Below are 20,600 nucleotides of genomic sequence, written 5' to 3' on the forward strand. Positions count from 1 at the left end.
GTTTGGTTCTCGCTTTGGCGCTTAAAACAAAAGGAGGCGGGAGAAGTGGGGGAGCGTCTGGCGTCGGTGCTGTGGGGACCGAAGTGGAGCGGGGTGCCGCTCCTCACCTCGTAGGGCTGGGGTCTTAGGGTTACATGGGCGCGTTCTTCTCGTAGAAGTGGTAAGAGAAAGTCTTCGGGTTTCTCATAAAAACCACTGAAATCGAACAGCCTTGAGGGAAGGGAGGGGAACCTGCAGGAAGCCCGAAAACAGTACCCTGATTACCTATAGTTGAAATGGTATTGATTTGCACGCATTTAATTGGACAATAATCGTGCAGTTTAGTCCCAAGTGTGGTTTTTAGACGATGTCCTATTTACGTTCAGTGAATATATTTGGATGGCAATCTTTGCTGCGGGTTTCTTTGCGGGTTTTATTAAAAGCAAGCGGCCTGATAAAATGAGTTTCTTAACGGGACAGCAGTAGATATTCTATTGCTTTCCTTCATAAGGAATAATCTATGTCATTCTCTTAAATTTAAGAGAATCTAAGATATGAGAGTCAAGGTATGAAACTCATGCACAAAAAATCTGCCAACATCCCTCCCCAAAGATTTATGTAATGCCATTTTTGGTTTTAAAATCCCTTCTTTCTTTTTTATCTTAGAAGAAAATGACTGCATCAGGTGTTGCACTAAGAGTGGAAACTTGGCTCTTATCTACCTGGCATGTGAAAGTGCCAATTCAATGGCTAGAAGCTTGTATTGATTGGATTGAAAAAGAACATATTGGAAGCAATTTGGCTCAGGCTGCTATTAACAAGAAAGTTTTTGAGCAGTGGCTTCTAACAGATCTCCGAGATCTTGAATACCCTGTTCTGCCTGAATTTATTTTAAATGATCCAAAAGGAGAATTGAATGGCTTTTATTCCGTGCAAATTGATTCAGTTGTTGATGTGAGCCAGCCTGCTTATTCCCAGTTGCAAAAAATAAGAGGAAAAAACACTGTAAATGAGGAAGTAACTGCTTATACACAGAGAACCTTGAGGTCATGGGAGGCAAATCCTACTCGAATGCTTCAGCTACAAATGACTGATGGTATACATCATATCCAAGGTATGGAATACCAACCTATTCCTCAACTCCATAGTGGTCTATCTCCAGGTACCAAAGTTATGATACAAGGGAAAGTTGCATTTCGTTTAGGTGTTCTTTTGCTTAAATCAGAAAATGTGAAATTATTGGGAGGTGAAGTTGATAGCCTTCTAGAGACATTTGCTTTGGAGAGAGTGCTTGCCAGGTTAATTGGAGAAGAAGACTGCAGTCCTGACATTGCCAGGTCTGATATTGGCAAAAATGAAATTGCAATGCCTGATGATGAATTAGGGCTTTCTGATGAAGAGCTTTTAGCAAGTCTTGAGGAAAATGATGAAATAAGGATAAACGAAGTTCTTCCTGAAAGTGGATACTGTACAAGAAGTACCAGTTTAAATTCTACTGTGCCTTCTCTTCCTCAGAGCTATGGGAACTGCTCACAACAAAGATCCGTAGAGTTAATTTCAAGAAATGAAGAACAAACTGTTTCAGTTCAAGAAAATATGGAAGGTGATTTTGATGGATTTTCAATGGACGATGACTTACTTTTAGTAGAAGAGATCCAGCAAGAACAGATACATGTTCTGAACACTAATACTAATATAAATAATCAAGCTGTTCAAGAAAAAAAATCTAGTGAAAGAGCAATGTATAATACATTTGAAGAAAGCATGGCAAATTTTACTACAAATCGCAAAAAACAATATACCCAAAATTTCGATGGCAGTAAGAAATGCTCTAAAATCTCTAATGATGGAGTAATAGACAATGCAGAATTCAGATTGTGTTCTAAGCAGGTAGAGATGATAGAAATAAAGAATAAATGTCATAAAGTCGATTTGGATACTGCTCCTTTTACATATCTATCTGTTCTATTAAGTAGCAAGCACAGAGATAATACGACTGTGAAAATCAAAGCATTTATAGTAACTCTTACAGGAAATCTCACAAGCAGTAATGGCTTCTGGAGTGTAACGGCAAAAATATCTGATGGCACAGCTTATCTAGAAGTTGAATTTGCTGATGAGATTCTTACAAGCTTAATTGGCTTTTCTGTGTCTGAAATGAAGCAACTGAAGAAAGATCCTGTCCTGTACCCAAAGCTTAGGGAGGGATTACAGAATTGCCAAACAGAACTAATAGACCTCTGTTGCTTGATGACTATTGAATTTAATGTTTGCCAGACAAAAGGAACAGTAATAGTTTTGCAAGATATTAGTATAAATGATTTGAATCACTTAAAAAGACGCTTAACATTTAGCAGCAGGTTATCTTAAGAAAAACCTGTATTGTAGACTAGGTATTGATTATGGTATTACTATTTGAATTCATGTTCAGTTGGATAATGGACAAATATTTTAATAATAGCACATATTTTCTTTAATTCACTCAAAATATGTATTTGCTTTAGCAATGTTCAACTACCGGTTTTTTAAACAGAAAAATAAAATTAAGAACTTATTTCATCCTTTGCACCTCTTACAGTGAGTAGAATGAAGTATACATATTTGGAATAAACAAGTCAGTCTTCTGTTGTGATTCCCTGTCCCGTGCCCCCCCCCTCCCAGTTTTACAATATTGGCATGGCATTTATATCCAATATATTTTGAAAAACTTGGAAGTAATTGAAATTGTTAATTAAAATATTGCTCCGATTTTTCAAGTTTGGAAATTTGATAGCTCAGTCACTTGTGTACCATATTTACATTGTATTTAGGTATTCATACAAATCTTTAGAAATAAAATTTATTCAAAGTAGCATGGAGGTGTTTTATGAATAAATCAGGGTGAAGCCATTTTAACCTGTTATCTGACAGGATATCTCTAACAAAGAATATGATAAATGAGCCAGCTGCAGGGTCAGTGGAGAGGGTGAGAATAATTAGACATGATGAGAGCTGGGTTGAGGATAAGGAAGAAAGCAAAGATAATGAAGGGATGTCTTTAGATTTGATTTGCTACTTTAGTATAAAATACTTCTATTATGCTTTTTGGAAGCTTTAGAAAAAGGAGAATGTTTCTAGCAATTTGCTTTCTACCATAATAAATTATTTGCACTTTAAAATAAGTATAGACTTGATTTATCTGCAATAGTTTTTTTTAAATGATATAAATTATTTTCTTCTAAAGTTAATATATTTGGCAGTTGTATCTTGACTAAGAATATTCATGGAGAGTTAAAAGATATCCTCAGCAGTGGCATGCATTCTTTTCCATTTTTATTTAAGGTAGTTCTCACATAGCAGTACAATAGGACTTTTATTTAAATGGGATAAAACTGCAGTTTTATGATAAAGAATTGGGGGTGCGGTTAAATAGTGACCAGGTGTCCATTGTCTAGGATATTATCTTTTCTAAGGGATGGATCTATGTTTAGTCAAGATTAGGGAAAATAATGTTTTACGTTATATATGGTACGTATTTTTTATAACCCGAAGCCATTGAAATGCATTGGCACCACAATGTCCTGGTAGTTGTAGTCCTAACCCATTCGGAACATGCCTGATTGGGAACAGTCACATAACTAATTTTCTGTTGCCTATAGTCATTCAATGTTAACCCCAATACATTTTAATTATTTTTCAGATACAACCAAATGTTTTAAATCTAGCAAACTGATGGGGAAGGAAAAAAATGACAAGTAGCTGCACTATACAGGTTGCATAACAAGGTTTCCAATGGTGAAACTTTCCATTAATGTTTTTATGCCAGGTATAGACATAAAATTTTAGAAGGACGTCCAATTACATAGTGGGGGCTACCAGCTGGTGAAACTTTCCATTAATGCTATTAAAGCAAAACAGAACTCTTCAGTAGCTAATGAAATTGGAGAATAGCGCTATTGATTTTTTTTTTAAAGTAGAATTGGAAAGTACACTTGAAAAAAATCCCTGGAACTCTTGAAAAAATTCTTAGAATTCTAGATAATTTGCTCCAAAAGGACATCTATTAAAGTATGTTAAAAGATTAAAATGTATCTTAGTTTCCCAAAGTTATATAATGAGGCTGAAAAATAATGGCTTAAGGAGTTCATAATAAGGTATTTCTTACTGCAATGATAACAAATGTATTCCCTAATCTCAGGTTAATTTTGAAGTGGAATGGAATGTTCAGTATTAATCAGACCAGACATATGTTCAAGTATATATGTTAAACTTTAAAAGGTAACCATAGTGGGGGATATTAACTGATGAAAATTCTGGAAAACAAGCCAAAACTAAGGATTCTTCCGCTGAAGTTTAAAGGAGGCAGGATAGCAGAATTGCTGTCACTAAGGAGATGATTCATTCTGAAACTAATAAGCTGATCACTTGCAACTGTATCAAACTGTTTGAGGGTGATTTATAACCACTTTATCATAAACACCTGTAGTTAAATATTTTTCAGGTGCTACATCTTCTTAATCTGTAAGGAAAAAAAAAGAATTACTAAATTTTGTTTAGCCCACTAAGCGCCACAGAATGTAGAGGCTGCACATTCATGCATAATAAATGTTTAAGCATTAGGTGTAGCTTTTGTTCATTTTGTTATTTATTAGAGTTAGTCTAGGCTATCTATTTGATTTAATGCTTTTAGTTTTTGTTATTTGTATTTTCTATGCCACTCAGAACACTGGAGTTGGGTGGTCAATAAATTTGAATAAACAAATGATTATAACAGAAATAAGGTCTTTTATCTCCCAATTCAAAATAAATACTAAAGGAATGTCTTTGGTTTGCAGTAATTTAAACACAAATTTAGAAACTATAATGTAAGAAAATTATTACAATAATGTAATAATTATTAAGAATCATTGCCCTTATTCAAATACAAAAGTACAGTATTAATGATCTTCAATAATGTAAGTACTTGATATATTACAAAGAATCAAAAAGGAATGGAATGGAACTTGGAGATCATTTATTCCAACTCTTTGCCCAATATAATCTTATAGAGCCTGTGAAAATGGCAATTAAACCTTTGATTAAACATATCTAGAAACAGTCTTCCACTGTTCCAGTACTGCACTGTTAGGTTTTTTTTTTTTTTTTTGCCTGATAACCAATTATCTAATTTAAATCCATTGTTTCTTCTATCTACTGGAAGAAATCTAAGCACTTTGGCTCCAGCTTCTATATAGCAGCCCTTCAGGTACTTTAAGACAGCTACTCAATACAGTCTCCTCCCAGTTTAAATATTCTAATTTTCCTCTTAAAGTTTTCCTTCCAAACCTTTATCATCATGGTTGGGGATACTTCAATGTAATGACATATTTCCTAAATTGTAGAGCCTAGAATTGTACCAATCCATTTTAGAAAGTTTGATAGTTGATCTTGTAGTTATTTCTAATACAATATAACCCATTTTTTGTAGTTGTATCACAATATTTGCTCATATTCAGTTTGTGTTCTACCAAGATATCCAGATCTTTTTTATCAGCTGAGCACAAGTATCCTCAGTTAATGACCATTTTTTCAGTGATTGTTCAAAGTTAACAGTGGTGCTGAATGAGTGGGACTTATGACCAATCTTCAAAGTTCTGGCTGTCCCAACACCCCAGCAATCGTGTGACTGCGATCTAAGCGCTTGGATGTCCAGCTCATACCTAATGATGGTTACAGCATCCCATAGTCATGATTGCCAGATGCAACTTTCTGTGGTGGCTTTCCACAAAAACATCAAGGGAAAATTCATCAGGGAAGTTAGCAAGTTGCTGAGATAAGCCTCTTGCACTTGACAGCAGCCACCCCACTCCACACTGCTCACACCACACCAGTTCTTCACACACGCTCCTATTGTATATCCTCCCCCACCTAGCAGCAGCCACCCCAAGCAACATTGCTCGCCTTGCACCAGCCCTTTGCACACGTCCCCTACCCTGCAGTAGCTACTCGCCTGGCAGCCATCTTACAAGCTGCCTGGAATATGCCACTTCCTGCTGGTACTCCACTGATCGTGCTTGTTGGAAAATGGCAGGGAGTTGTGAGGAGATCCTTGCTTAAAGTCCTATGAATTTTGCTTAATGACAGCAATAGGTATTGTCAGGATTGCTGTCGCTGAGTGGTGTAGGCACGTGATTTCACATTTTACAACTGCAATGGAATGGAATGGAAATTCTGGTGCCAATTTTCATAGTTAATCAAGAACTAACTTTATGGTCCTTCAAACACATGCTAGTAATTGATTTTTGGTTGAGCTAGTTTTTCCAGCAGATATTGGTGGACTCCTTTCTACATTTTATCTAATAAATATGAAATACATATTTTTAAAAAAATCTTATTGCAGCTGCATAAAAGTGTAACATTAAAAAGTTAAATGTATTTTATGATGTATGGTTATTTTATACATATCAATGGGAATATTACTTTCCTGTTTGCAACCAACTTCTCTCACTGAAATCAAAGATGAAAGTTTTACTCCATCAGGTATGTTCCTAGCTCAATGGGGGAAAACAAGTCATAGGAAAAGATGGCATATTGCTTTTAAAAACGCTTTGTAAATTTAAGACATAAAGCCATAAACAGCATGAAAATGATGATTTGAAAATTAACTATCTCATGCTTTCCAGATGCCATCGTAACAGGAAAAACCCATACTATATATTCTCACTTGATTCCAGATCTAGTTCAGCTCCAGAACTGACTAACTAGATAGCAGTCACATTGTTAGAAACAGGACTTGATAAATAATGCAGAAACCTCATTTACAAAATAGGGAAACTATATTGAATTTTCACATTCTGTTTTTAAAACAATACATTTATTCCTCTTTCAGCATCTTCTGCTGTGCAGCTATAATTTAGGAGTATTATGTCCTGTCACTACTTCATTTGTAAGCATTCAAGGCCTGCTAAGTAATTACTGAATAACCTTCTAATGAAATGCAGTAGCGGATTCTAATTAAATTGAAAAGTTGCTTAACATCTATACCACTTAAAATGAGATTTTGCTAAACATGGGTCATAATGAGTTCTCAGAATACATTACTAACATGTATAAATGCCAGGGTCAACACAGAATATTGCCTCCTGGGTCTACGAGAAGAGGTTTTATAGGCAAAATAAATAAAATAGACCAAAATTAGAACAATATTATACTGCTGGGAAAGTGAAATGATGTGAATAAATATAATGCACGCTAGGAGAATGGCATGCAGCATGAAATTAATCCTACAATAAATAATTCAAAATATATTTTAAAGATAAACAAAATATAAGCCTGTTTATGTATTCCTAAATTACAAAAAAAAGAGAACGTAAAATACAATTAAAATTAGGTTTGCTATTTTTTTTACCAGTACTGTGGACATTTTTCACACACACTATATTCTGCCAATTTTAATGAGTTATTTCTATATTGTACGAACCTATACTATGCTGAATAATCACTATTTGGAGAATTTTTAACCGTGGCCAAAGGCTTTTGGGCTCCCAATGCAATATTTATCTCCCAAATATATACTTATTCCCTTTTTGTTTGATAATGCTTACCAAATTAGTTCAAACTATGCATATTGTGGAATTACAGAGTTGAGCCATAACAGCCTAGCTCCCTCGCCAGGGTAGCCTGTTTCAAGAGAAGCAGCAAACTAACTCAGTAACATCCAAACTGCAGATTGTTTGCCAAGGTATTACTATAATTTCCCACAAATTATCTATTGTAAAATGTCTTTCATATTCATTTTTAAAACATTAATCTCTCTTCCCCCACCCCCAATTCTTAAAATAAGGATGCCAAATAAATAATACTCTGCCATCTTTACTACAACAGGGAAACAAGGTAAACACACACACCAGATCTAAGAGGATTAGTCAGATATGTGTCTGCAATCCAATCCCACACAATGCATCTTGCAAAAAGGGTCCTCAAAAGCACCATAAAATGAAGTTTATCATGCATAACCTTTGATAAAATCTGATCTGTAGGTGTAACTATTGGTGGCCATCAGGATCTTGTGTAGGATCTCTCCAAAAGTTGCCACTGATTTTTAATTAAGAGAGAAAATTACTAACCGTGTGGGAAGGAAGAATTATTTTATTAAGCCTGCTCTAATATTAAATTAAGCCAATTTTTTTAATGTCCTGGTCCATTTCTTACCTACATCTTTGTCTTACCTACATCTCTTTTTTCAAGTGCAGCCCTCAGCATGCCAGTCAAATGCCAAATGTAACTCTAGGCCTGAAAAGACTCACTAATTGACAAATTCCCTGACTCAGTGCCTGCAAGCTAGAGTAAGGAAGAGACAAACACCAGTGACCAAAGAGTTGCAAAATCTATCCAGTAAGAAGTTTTATCATGTTCTTCAAAAGACTTTTTTGCAACAAGAGTTGCTTTTCTCAACCTCAAAAACTGCAGCTTCTCTAACAAGTGCCTAGACCTGCTTCTAGCTGTCCAAACTAGACACACATACACATCCTTTCCTCTGTGAAGTTTGAAAGAATGGGCTGGCACTAATGTTGCCAGTGTTTGCTTTTGTCAAAGGCAACGCGCTTGTTCTTTAGCAGCTGTATGATAAAGTAGATCCAGCATTTTATGTTGATAGAAAAGATGAATTGGCTTTATCCAATGCATAGACATGCAGTAGATATAACAAAGTCAGAAACTTTTCAGAGGACAGAGATGGCAATTTTATTGTATCCTTAAAAATGAAAGTTAATGATCAATTTATTTAATTCTTCCAGATTAGAATGATTTGACAATGGTAACTCATGCCCTGATCAACACTTGACTGGGATTACTGTCGTGGTCTCTATGTGAGACAGTTTTTAAAGATAACCTAAATTCTGCAGTTGGTCCAGTGTGTGGCAGCTGGATTGTTGGTGTGTCAACTTCCTCCTTGCAAAGTAACCCCACTTAAACTATTGAACTGGTTGCCAGTAGGTTTCCAGGTCCAATTCAAAGTGATGTCATTGCTTACAAATATAGATATAGAATGGCACCCGGCAGTGGTGGGATTCAATTTTTTTTACTACCGGTTCTGTGGCTTGGTCAGCATGGCAGGGGAAAAATACTGTAAAATCTCCATTCCCTCCACACTCCTGGGGGAAGGATACTGCAAAACCCCATTCTCTCCCCACTCCACTAACCTGCTTTCCAGCTCCATTCTCCTGTGCAGGGCAACAAAAGAAGACCCAGCCAATCAGCTGGGACTCGGGAGACAGAGAATAGATGGGGGTGGGGCCAGTCAGAGGTGGTATTTGCTGGTTTTCAGAACTACTCAAAATTTCTGCTGCTGGTTCTCCAGAACTGGTCATAACCTGCTGAATACCACCTCTGGCACCAGGTTATATATCAGGTACCACCTTGTTAGAATGGAATCTACGCAATTTGTAGAGACAACTTGTGGAGGCCTGCTGAGAGCCTCTTGTTTAGGTGAGGTTGGAGGAGTTGAATCAGGCAGGAGGACTTTGTGGTCTCCTTGTTCTAAAACTCTCTGCTGCCAGAATTTTACACAGCTCCTTTCTTTCAGTTGTTTTTTCATAAGACCTTTAAAAGAAACCTGTTCCACTAGGCCACGAATCCTTGAAGATTGTTTAGAGATGCTGGTTTTGGGGTGGGTTATTACTGGTAGTCTAAAATATTGTTTTTTTATACTTAATTAGCTGATAACCCAGCATTGCCCGGATGTTTATTCATCCCGATCCTGTATTAGACAGGAATGGTGATGTCAAGTGGCAACGTAAGTGCGGAAAGAGCTGTGCGGAATCAGTGACAATGAAATTAGTTAAAAATGTTTTCCCTGTGCCCCCAAATGGCCATCCATTTGTCCTCAAGAATAGTCAAAGCCCTGTTGAAAATGTCCGGACCAAATGTAATTTGTAATGTTGGATTTTTCCCCTTATCAGAGGGAGCGCCCATGTGGAATACTGTGAAGCCATTACCATGGCAACTCCACTGTGCTGTAGTCTGTATCTTAACAGAACATACACCCTGAGGGGTGTTAGGGGTCTCTTAACCCCACAGTATTTCTTTCCAGAGAGTAAGTGATCTGTGTACCAAGTTTGGTTGAAATTACTTGAGGCGTTTCAGATACACATACATACATACAGAGAGCCATTTATATATATATAAGATAGAAAGATAGAAAGATAGAAGAAGGGGAAGAGGAGGAGGAGGAGGAGGAGGAGGAGGAGGAGGAGGAGGAGGAGGAGGAGGAGGAGGAGGAGGAGGAGGAGGAGGAGGAGGAGGAGGAGGAGGAGGAGGAGGAGGAGAGGAGGAGGAGGAGGAGGAGGAGGAGGAGGAGGAGGAGAAGAAGAAGAAGAAGAAGAAGAAGAAGAAGAAGAAGAAGAAGAAGAAGAAGAAGAAGAAGAAGAAGAAGAAGAAGAAGAAGAAGAAGAAGAAGAAGAAGAAGAAAGAAGAAAGAAGCCCCTTATGCACTTTTCCCCTTGGTCTCAGCATCTTTCTTGTATCATGGTGACCAGAATTGGATGCAGTATTCCAAAGGAGGCTTCACTAGTGCAGTATAACTTCATTCAATAAAATCCTTCAACTAAGAGATTAGTCATAGAAACTTATAGTAGAGAACATATAATAATGATATTACTGTAATTTACTTTTGGAAGGATGGATGGATCCAGGGATGTATACAGGGGTGGAATTCTACCGGTTCGGCCCGGTTCTATAGAACCGGTTGTTATGATTCCTGGTAGTCTGAAGAACCGGTAAATTGGGCCTCTGGCTTCTCTCCGCCTGCTTCTCCACTCCCTGCCCAGTCAGTACCTATCATGCATGTGCATCATCATGCACATTTGCGACATGCCTGCAGCCTGCTTTTGCCCGCTGCCAGGCCAGCCATTGCTGCCTGCCTTTTGCTGCGGCAAAGCGAAAAGCTTGCGAGTCCCTGGCTCCTCCCTTTGGGAAACGACTCCTGCTTGCTCACAGGTAAGCCTGTGAGTCGTCCTAGCCCCTTCCCCACTGTTCCCAGGCCTCTCGTGACCATCTCCAGGGCTCCCCAGGGCTCTCCTTGCCCAGCCTGCCTATATGCCCCCCCATCCCTGGGCTCAGCTGGCTGGCTAAGCCTCCACACGGTGCTCTCCCAGGTCTCCCTACTACGTGGCAGCCTCCCATAAGAAGCACCACCACCACAGCAACTCTGCCACCTCTGCCACCTTCGCCCACTTCCTTTCATTTTGCTGCTGCAGCTGCCTCTGCTGCTTCTACCGGGAGCAAAACAAAAGGAAGCAGGCAGAGGCAGCCAGGTCTGCCACCTCCACCCGCTTCCTTTCGTTTTTCTGATGCCGCCGCCTCTGTCCCAGCCACCTCTGCCGCTTCTCTTGGGCCAAAATGAAAGGAAGTGGGAGGAGGCAGCTGCCTCCCATAAGAAGTACCATTGCTGCAGCACCTCTGCCGCCTCTGCCACCTTCACCTGCTTCCTTTCGTTTTGCTGCTGCCACCATTGCCACCACCCACAGAGGTACCGTACTTTGGGAAGGCTTGGGGAGGTGCTCCATAGCCCCACTACCGCCGCATGCCTCCCCCTCCTTCTTCCTTTTCCCGCCACCCACTGCTATCTGGAGCTCACAGGATCATTCGGTTCGTCCCAGACCAGGTGTGTGTGTGTGAGTGTATGTGTGAGAGAGAGCCAAGAAAGAAAGAAAGAGCAAGAAAGAAAGGAAGGGAGAGCAAAAAAGAAAGAGGAAGGGAGAGAAAGAAAGAAAGAGGACGGGGGAGAAAGAAAGAGAGAAAGAATGAAAGAGGAAGAGAGAGAAAGAAAGAGGAAAGGAGAGAAAGAAAGAAAGAAAGAAAGAAAGAAAGAAAGAAAGAAAGAAAGAAAGAAAGAAAGAAAGAAAGAAAGAAAGAAAGAAAGAAAGAAAGAAAGAAAGAAAGAAAGAAAGAAAGAGAGGAGAAAGTGAATGAGATATATGGTTGGATAGATAAATACATGAAAGGAGGGAGGGAGGGAGGGAGGGAGGGAGAGAAAGAAAAAAGGAGAGGAAGGAAGGACACAAACCCTGGCTTCAGAAGAATCTTTGAAGCAGCACAGCAATCTAGGGCTGGCCTGCAAGGGATCTCAGAGGTCATCTAGTCCAACCCCCTGCTCCAGCAGGAGATTCTTACAGAATCATAGAATAGCAGGGTTAGGAGGGAGTGTGTGTCTGTGTCTGTGTCTGTGTCCATGGCTGTCAAAACCCCAAAACAGGTCAAGTAGCTTTGGGGAGATCAGTCATAAATTAGAACACTTGCTAAGCAATCAGCCATTAAGCGAGGACCACTTGTATTTGGTTTGCCAGTCACATGATCACCTGGCCACACCCACCCAGTCACATGGCCACCAAGCCACACCCACCCAGTCACACGACACCAAACCATGCCCACCGGTCATGTGACCACAAGCCACACTCACAAATTAAGCCACGCCCACAGAGCCGGTTGTTACAAAATTTGAATCCCACCTGTGGATGTATACTTTGTATTTTGCTCATTGTTAAACATTGTGAATTAGATTTAAGACTTAATTTAGTTTATTAATTGAAATAAGCAACTGGATTAGCCCTTTTCATTCAAGTTAACAAAACAAAATTAAATTCTGGTCATTATTCCAGTGTATTACAGTAGGTTTCTCCACATCCTGACTGACTTCAAAAATCAACTTCCAGAGAAACCCAAACATAACAGAGGCTAACAAATCTTTACCACATCTTAAATTTAAATGTATGGTACTTTCATTTGTTGCATTATTATCATTTTAATGTGGTCTGGATTAAAACAGCAGCCATTCTTTCCCAATTAGGGACTTGCATTTATGCATGTCTGTATATGTATAGGCCACAGAAGCTTCAAAGGCCATAGAAGCTACTACTGATATGGTGATGTAATCAGGGAACTTTTAATATTACATGAGAGCCATGAGCTTTTGGGTTTTGGACCATCCACCTTATTTTACAAAGTTTTTCTCCCCTCTGTTACTATTCCAAGTCCAGTCTTATGGGTAATCTTAGAGCTAGAACAACTACTTTGATACATGCAGGTTTACTCAGCCTCTGCCTTGTTATTGAAGATCACTCAAACTGGCTCATAAAATGCATTTTTAAACGCTGCAACAGAATATGCCTATTTTGTGAGGGGAAAATTATAATTATAATTATTCTAATTCTAATTAAATTATTTATTTAAATTCCCAGGTAGATTTTTTTTCAAAAAATAAAATAAAATCCCAGTCATGAGCACATCATTAACCGTATCACCACTGAAACATGTAGCTCATGGCTATAGCAGAAATTGTGTTGGAATAAGAGGGAAAATGCTATTTAATGCTAAAACAGCCAAAGGTGATTTAAGCTGTCTCAGCTGGGGACTGAAAATGAGAGTAAGGCAATGACATGAGAACATCTCATTAAAAATGGCGGCCGCGATGTATTTGCAAGATGTAAAGATGACGCTATAAGCTCTCTTATTTATAAGTTAGCATCACTGAGATGAATGGAGCTTCCTTTCTATGCAACGTGTTAAAGCTTGCTCTGGTGCCATCTCTGATCTCACCCGTCTGCTGTTTTCCCTTACCCAGTCATAACTCTATTGTTAAATGCTCAAAGAAAGATGCAATACTAATGTCAAACCACCATCAGCCATGGGTCATCACTGTGCTCTTATCATAGGCAAAATGCTATTTTCTGTTCCCAAAGATGTGGATTTATTAGACCTTTTATCAAACAATTTGGTTCCACAATGCATTACTAGGAATTAGTGAAATTGGTTAGGACCCTAATTATGTTTTTTTCTCCTTAAAAAATGTTCTTGGTTTGCTCCGAAAAAAAATTAAGTGGGCCTTTATTATAGTTGCAAAATTATATAAAAGAGTGCTGCCCTTATAAAATGAGGGTCACAGGTGGAGTGTAGCTGGACTAATAGGCAGGGTAAATAGAAAAATCCACTACTTGTGTACCCTACTTAAATAACATGGTTGGGTAAATGGATTTTTCTACTTCCTAGGAGTGTGCTTCTACATTAGTCTTGCAGCAATTAGAGGAAAGAGGTTGCTCTGCAAATTGGCTCAGCAAACCCCAGTGGCTCATCTTTTTATTGTACAAAACATCAAAATTGCTCCTAATCAATCCACTTCAACTTTGAGTCTAAAATTATTTAGCATCCCTTTCAATCTGGAGTACTTTGACAATGTTTTCCTTAAATTAACTAAAAGGGGAGGAGGTATTTGTATCAATATGGAGATTATGGTCCTGCAGCACAAAAGTTAACAGGGCAGAGAGTAAAGGGATCTGCAACTGATTAATACTTCTGGAGTAATTAGTCCACATTTTAAGGATAATAGTAATTAAGGCAGGAGGGTATTATGTAATGCAAAGAAACAGCTCATTAGGATTTTGAAGGAAGTAGCCAAATCCATGGAACTTTTATTTTTATATTATTTCTTTTCTGGGAGCCAAAAATTAATGTCAGACTTGTCATCATTATTCTTACCAAAGAAGCTTCTATGGACATTACCCTTCAAAAGGAGATAACAAACACTAAAAATTACAGCTATGTAATTTTATGTATTTTACAGAATTCATACGTGTTGCAGTGCTGTGTTGTGCTATATCATATAACAACAATATAACAACATGAAAGCAAGAACTCAAGGTTCTCCAGATGTTGTGAAACTAATTTAGCACTTCCAGCAGCTTCAGCTGACATAGCCAGTGTGGTGAGATACTGTATATTAGGAATTGTCGTTCAACCCAGTTGTAGCTCAGTTCCAGAGGTGGTATTCAGCAGGTTCTAACAAGTTCTGGAGAACTGGTAGCGGAAATTTTGAGTAGTTCCGAGAACCGGCAAATACCACCTCTGACTGGAGATTTTACAGTATCCTTCCCCTGCCATGCCCACCAAGCCACGTCCACAGAACCGGTAGTTAAAAATTTTGAATCCCACCACTGCTCAGTTCATTACCCATAGTTAATTGGAAATACCGTATTTGCCGGCGTATAAGATGACTTTTTTGCCCTGAAAAAGATGCCTCCAATTGGGGGGGTCGTCTTATATGCCGGGTCGTCTTATACGCCGGCAAATAGTAATTGGGAAGCACTGCGGCTGCCCGCGGCTGAGGCACTTTGCGCACCGTGGAAAGCGAATCCCGTGAAGCCGAAGGAGCAGCCAGCCTTCTCCCAGCTCCCAAGGAAGCGAGGCTCGCACCGCCCGGGCTCCGCTGAGGTATCCGGCTGGGGCTGTCAGGAGTTGTTACCGCTGGCGCGGTCGCTGGCTCCAGTCCCGCGTTGCCTCGGGAAGGGAAAGGCAAAGCAGCGGCTCTTCCTTTTGCCTTTCCCTTCCCGAGGCAACGGGACTGGAGCGCGAGCTGCGCCAGCGGGCAACTCCTGACAGCCCCAGCCGGATACCTCAGCGGAGCCCAGCGTGCGAGCCTGCTTCCTTGGGAGCTGGAGAAGGCTGGCTGCTCCTTTCGCTTCACGGATCATTCCACGGTAGACAAAAAGTGCCTCAAAAAAAAAAAAGTGCAAAAGTGGAAGGCGTGCGGAAGAGGGGGCGAGTATATAACAAACTATATTTTGAATGGAAATGTTGGGGGTCGTCTTATACGCCGGGTCGTCTTATACGCCGGCATATACGGTAATCGTTGACAAGTAGGATTGTCTTCTGAATACAACAAATTGCACAGGCTTCTTTTGGGTGATATTATCAGAGTGTCTTTTATTTTTGATCATTCAAAATTTTGCTCATTGATTAAGCAAAGTGAGTGTAATACACGGCATTATTGCTCTCCCAAGTAGCAAGTAGGACTTATATTATTAGCATATTTATTTCCACATAACAAAGTATACTGCAGTGACATTTTGCTGGGATAGGAATTCTGCTTGGATTTGCACTTTGAGTGCTAAAGAAACAATGGGAAACAATATAGCTGCTTGCTAAGTTATTTATGTTAGAGACCGGCTTGCTACCTGAAGAGGTCTAAAATAAGGAACTCTCTCTAGGTCTTCAATAAAATGACAAATTACCTATGTCAGTACCTGTACTGTGTAATTAAATGATATTGTAATCTTATTTTATTTATTTAACATATTTATATTGTGTTTTCCTAAATAAATTATTTTAAGAATTCAGGCTCTAGTTGCTTCACTGAAAAGAACCGGGCTTCAATTAAGAGAGTTCTATGTTGTTTTCATGAATAACAGTCTAAATGCAGACATTAAAATAGAGCAAAAGAGCAATCTAACATTTTATTTATTTGTGAAATTTATTTGCCACCCATCTTGCGGTTCAGTCAGTTTTGAGCAGCTACCATTAAAATCTTAAAAAAATTAGAGTGGGTTTTTTTGGGGGACCAAAGATGCTTCTTTTCCACATATATTTCTCATTATGCACTGCAGTACTGAGGAAAGACGTCCTTTGATGGCCATCACATAAAATTAGATAGATACAATATCTACATTCATTCTCGCAAAGAATCTGCTCTTTGTTAGTTCTATGGAACTCCTATTTTAATTCTTCCTCCATTTGCTTTGAACATGCCCAGCACATCCATCTGAAGCAAGACTGTCTGGTGCAGATGAGAGTCCAGAAAGCTGTTTGGAAAAGGCATAAACATAGGAAATATGATGAATAATGCCTCTCTAATGGAGAGCAGTGATTTTTCAGATTCCGCTCCTGTTACTTCTAATTTATAAAAGATGCTCTGAGTGCTACAACTTCATCATGCAGTTTCTGTCTGTCTTTTGAAATCTGGAAAGGAGAAACCTTTCTCTGGGTCCCAATTCTCAAAGAAGGCTTTTTCTGTCCCTTCCCTTCTTCTGCAGAATATGATATACAGCAGGTTTAGATGCTGTTAGTTGTAATGCAATTCTTTGGCTTTTTTTAATTAAGAATTTTAATTACAATATCAAAAGTAATGCAAACTAAACTTAGAGAATTAAAAAAAGTGCAAGAAAAGAAAAAAAAAGAATGTAATACAAAAAAAAGAAAGAAATATAAGAATAAGTGACTTCTAATCTTTATCAGGGCAACTAACTCTCTTGGTTGGTAAATGGGTGTAAGAGTTATGGTTCTTCCTGGGCATTTAAGTAGCTTATATTGCTGTATTGTTCTGTCTTTCCGTTTTTAATCTCATTACTACCGAAGATATGTAAGCAGCTTAGGATCAGACATGATTGGAATGGCATAAGCCTGTTAAAATAAATAAATTATTCTACTGTATATTCTATTTTTACAAAAGCAGAGCTTCTACAAGATTTGATACCGTAATATATGTTTAATAGCTCTAAAAATACAGAGTACAGTCCACTGTTTTAAAGGCACAATAAAACTAGGATTTGCAACTGCCTAGAAACAGCCCACTAATCATGAAAGTATCAAGCATACTACCTTATTACTTTAGAAATGAATTTCCAAGGATTAAAATCTTGGCCATGGCTTAAATGCTTAATTCAACCAAATGTTATGATCCGCTCTAGATTTCGGGTACCCTCATCACATCATGCACCAGGTAAACTACACGGTTAAACAAAGGTCTTTTCTCTTGTCACACAATATTTTGGCATTTGTCTGACTTTTTCACGTTTTGGCTGGAAGTTTAGTGAAAAAGATTCCCTCAAAATATGGAAGCTCAGATCAAGCACTATATTCCTATGTAGAATCCTGTACATCAGGATTAACAACATTGATGAACAACTAGCTATCCACATGATTGCCCGCAGAAAAAAAATCAAGTTCTTCCCACTATCTACATTTTACAATGTGAAAAGGGACATTTAGGGAGCTATAGTAAAGCTTCCTTATATGATCTAGGAAATAAAGCTTTTTTTGGTATTTGCTATCACTAAACAGGCTCTTCTGGATAACTAGCTTCTATTTATCTTAGATGGGGAAATTACCAGTCCAATTTAAAACACAGAATAAAGACAAAAGCATTTTATTTTATTTTTAATATATTATCATTATTAATAATAATTAATAATAATATAATATAATATTTTATTAATGAAGGTTAAATTATGGATGACTGATAACAAATAACTGTGCCAAAGGAAGCAGATATTTAGACATTAGTGAAGAACATGTTGATGGAATTAAAGGACCTATACAAATTAAATTCGAATTGGGCTATTTCTGCTCAGAATACATTTATTCCAAGTGAAGCATATAAAACAACCACTGGAATGAAATTAAAAATGGGTGAGAGTTTAAAATGGAGGCAAGATACATCTTAAGAGACAGGTAAAGAAAGCTTAAATTAAAATGTTGTTGGTTTAGTTCAGTCTTTCAAAATTTGAGAGGCTGTCACAAAGAAGAGAGGGACAACATATTTTCCAAGCACCTCAAGGTAAGACAAGAAGTCGTGGAAGGAAATTTATCAACCTAGAACTAAGGAGACATTTACTGACAGTGAGAACAATTAATCAGTGGAATTGCTTGCCTTCAGAAGTTGTGGGTGCTCTATCACTGGAGATTTTAAGAAGAGATTGGACAGCAATTTGGAATGGCATCGGGTCTCCTGTTTGGGCAGGGGATTGTATTAAGTAAAGTCTGTACATCCACAGACTTTGTGGATGTATCAAGTGGCCTACTTTGAGTGGTTCACATGAAGAAGTTGCCCAATTGGTAATTTTAGTTTTTTTTTTCTTACGAAAAAATGAAAGGTTTGGGTATTGTTGTTTTGTTTTTTATGTTCCTTTTATCATAGAATCTCTAACTTATTTTCCCCATCTTGGTAGAAATAATTTATTTAATTAGAGTAAACTGTCTACATCTTATATATAGTCAGAGGACTCAGGTGGTCATTAAAATTTACTTGTACTTCAAGGACTTGTATAAGAAAGACAGCAAATCAGAAATCAATTACCTGAAAAAGATCCTGCAAAGACAAATTGCTTTCCCCCCCATGAGTCATTCTAGAGATTGCTGATTATATTTATGTCTGTATCCTTTAATGATTATTTGTAATTTCCTGATACTCCCCTAGAACTCTATCCTCAGATCTGTGCTATTCAATATCTTTATAAATGACCCAGAGGATGGAATGGACATGAGGATCTATTCTGGGCTGTAAGGGGGAGTTGGCTAATAACTTTAGACAACAAAATAATAATTCTCTATGGGCTGACCAGAATGTAAGAAATGTGGGGTTCTGTATCTTGGTTTCAAAAAAAATAGAATGCACTAGAGCACATATGAGGAGGATTTGCTTGGTAGTAATGTGAGAAGTATCCAAGTATTAGTGAACAATCTGTTGGAAGAATTATCCTTCTGGGTTCAGTTCCAAGTGGGGAAAAAGACACTGGAAACATGGACGCTGTTTATAAAGATGGTTTAATGGTGGACAGGACCACATGGCTTAGAGCTCCAAAGTGAAAAAGACGATCACTTTCTTCAAGATGTTGGGTGAAGGAAAAGGACCAAGATCGGAGGTGGTATTCAGCAGGTTCCGACCAGTAGCGAAAATTTTGAGTAGTTCAGACAACTGGCAAATACCACCTCTGACTGGAAATTTTACAGTATCCTTTCCCCTGCCACGCTCACCAAGCCAAGCCCACAGAACTGGTAGTAAAAAAATTTGAATCCCACCACTGGCCAAGATGCTGAGAGACCCTTAGTTATATATCCTCTGTTGGGCCCCACCTTAGTGTTTCCTGTTACTGTGCAAGAAATGTATCCCATTGGCTGTCAGACTTCCAGGGGCTTCCTACTTTGTAGGGTTTGTCTGAACCACATGGCTTCACCTGAATGCTGGCTAATGCAATCTTCCCAGGCCATGTGGTGAGATGGGTAGAGGGCTTTGTTATGTAAAATACTCTGTCCCAGGCCTTAATGGCCCGCCCATTAGCAAAGGTAGGGGTGAGTTTCTGCTTCTGAGATGAGTTTCTGCTTCTGAGTTTCTACTTCTCTTTTTAGGGGAAATATTCTGCATTTTTAGTATATCCTAAAATATTTCATTTTCCTAGGAGAGAGGTGGGTTTTAACTTCCAAGAGATCAACTGACCATGAGCTGCAATGTGGTGCAGCAGCTAAAAAAATCCCCAATGCAATGTTGGCCTTCATTAAAAGAAGTACTAACTTTAGTATATGTGGGAATTAAAAATTCCAGAAACCCCTGTGCTGATTAGACCACACTTGGAGTACAGTACTCAGTTATGGGCCACACTTTACAAATGACATGGAGGAGCTGTAATGGGTTCAGAAATGAGTTGCCAGGATTATGAGAACCCTGGAAAGCAATGTGGCCATGTTTACAATGTTTGTAAAAGTGAAAATCTAATAGAAAATATGATAATCTGCAAATATCTGCAAGATATTCATGCACAAGGATTTAACTCCTTGGTATCGGTAAGCTCAGCCCCTTTTAGGTGTGCATGCAACATCACAACACATCCAAAAGGGGGTTAGGACTTCCATTGTTTGCACCTCCATCCCTGTTGATACCACTCACTGATTCCAATGTGTTGTGACTAAAAGAAGTGAGATTCAGGCTAAATATTAGGAAGAATGCCCTCATGGCTTAACCGGTATTAATTTTGCCTAGAAGTATGGGACCTTTGCCCCATGGGATTTTTCAAACTAGGACTGGATATCAGTCTGCTGAGGATTATTTAATGGATTCTTGCAAC

At 38.5% G+C, this 20,600-nt stretch overlaps 1 protein-coding gene across 2 annotated transcripts; it reads left to right on the forward strand.

Moving 5' to 3' along the window:
• The first annotated feature begins 11 nt into the window (after window positions 1-11).
• RMI1 (RecQ mediated genome instability 1) lies at window positions 12-4,577 on the forward strand. 2 transcript variants are annotated; one of them, XM_087957870.1, is made up of 3 exons: window positions 42-160; window positions 646-1,093; window positions 1,495-2,535. In XM_087957870.1, exons 2-3 carry the CDS (start codon window positions 652-654, stop codon window positions 1,545-1,547), a joined length of 495 nt encoding a protein of 164 aa, XP_087813996.1. In that variant the 5' UTR covers window positions 42-160; window positions 646-651; the 3' UTR covers window positions 1,548-2,535. The 2 variants fall into 2 exon arrangements, with proteins under 2 accessions (XP_026530515.1, XP_087813996.1); XM_026674730.2 differs by having other exon boundaries at window positions 12-160; window positions 646-4,577.
• Window positions 4,578-20,600: the final 16,023 nt, after the last annotated feature.

Source organism: Notechis scutatus, chromosome 2 (genome assembly GCF_049901735.1).
Source record: "Notechis scutatus isolate UNSWTSFEM ecotype Mainland chromosome 2, rNotScu1.2, whole genome shotgun sequence".
Classification (NCBI taxonomy): Eukaryota; Metazoa; Chordata; class Lepidosauria; order Squamata; family Elapidae; genus Notechis; species Notechis scutatus.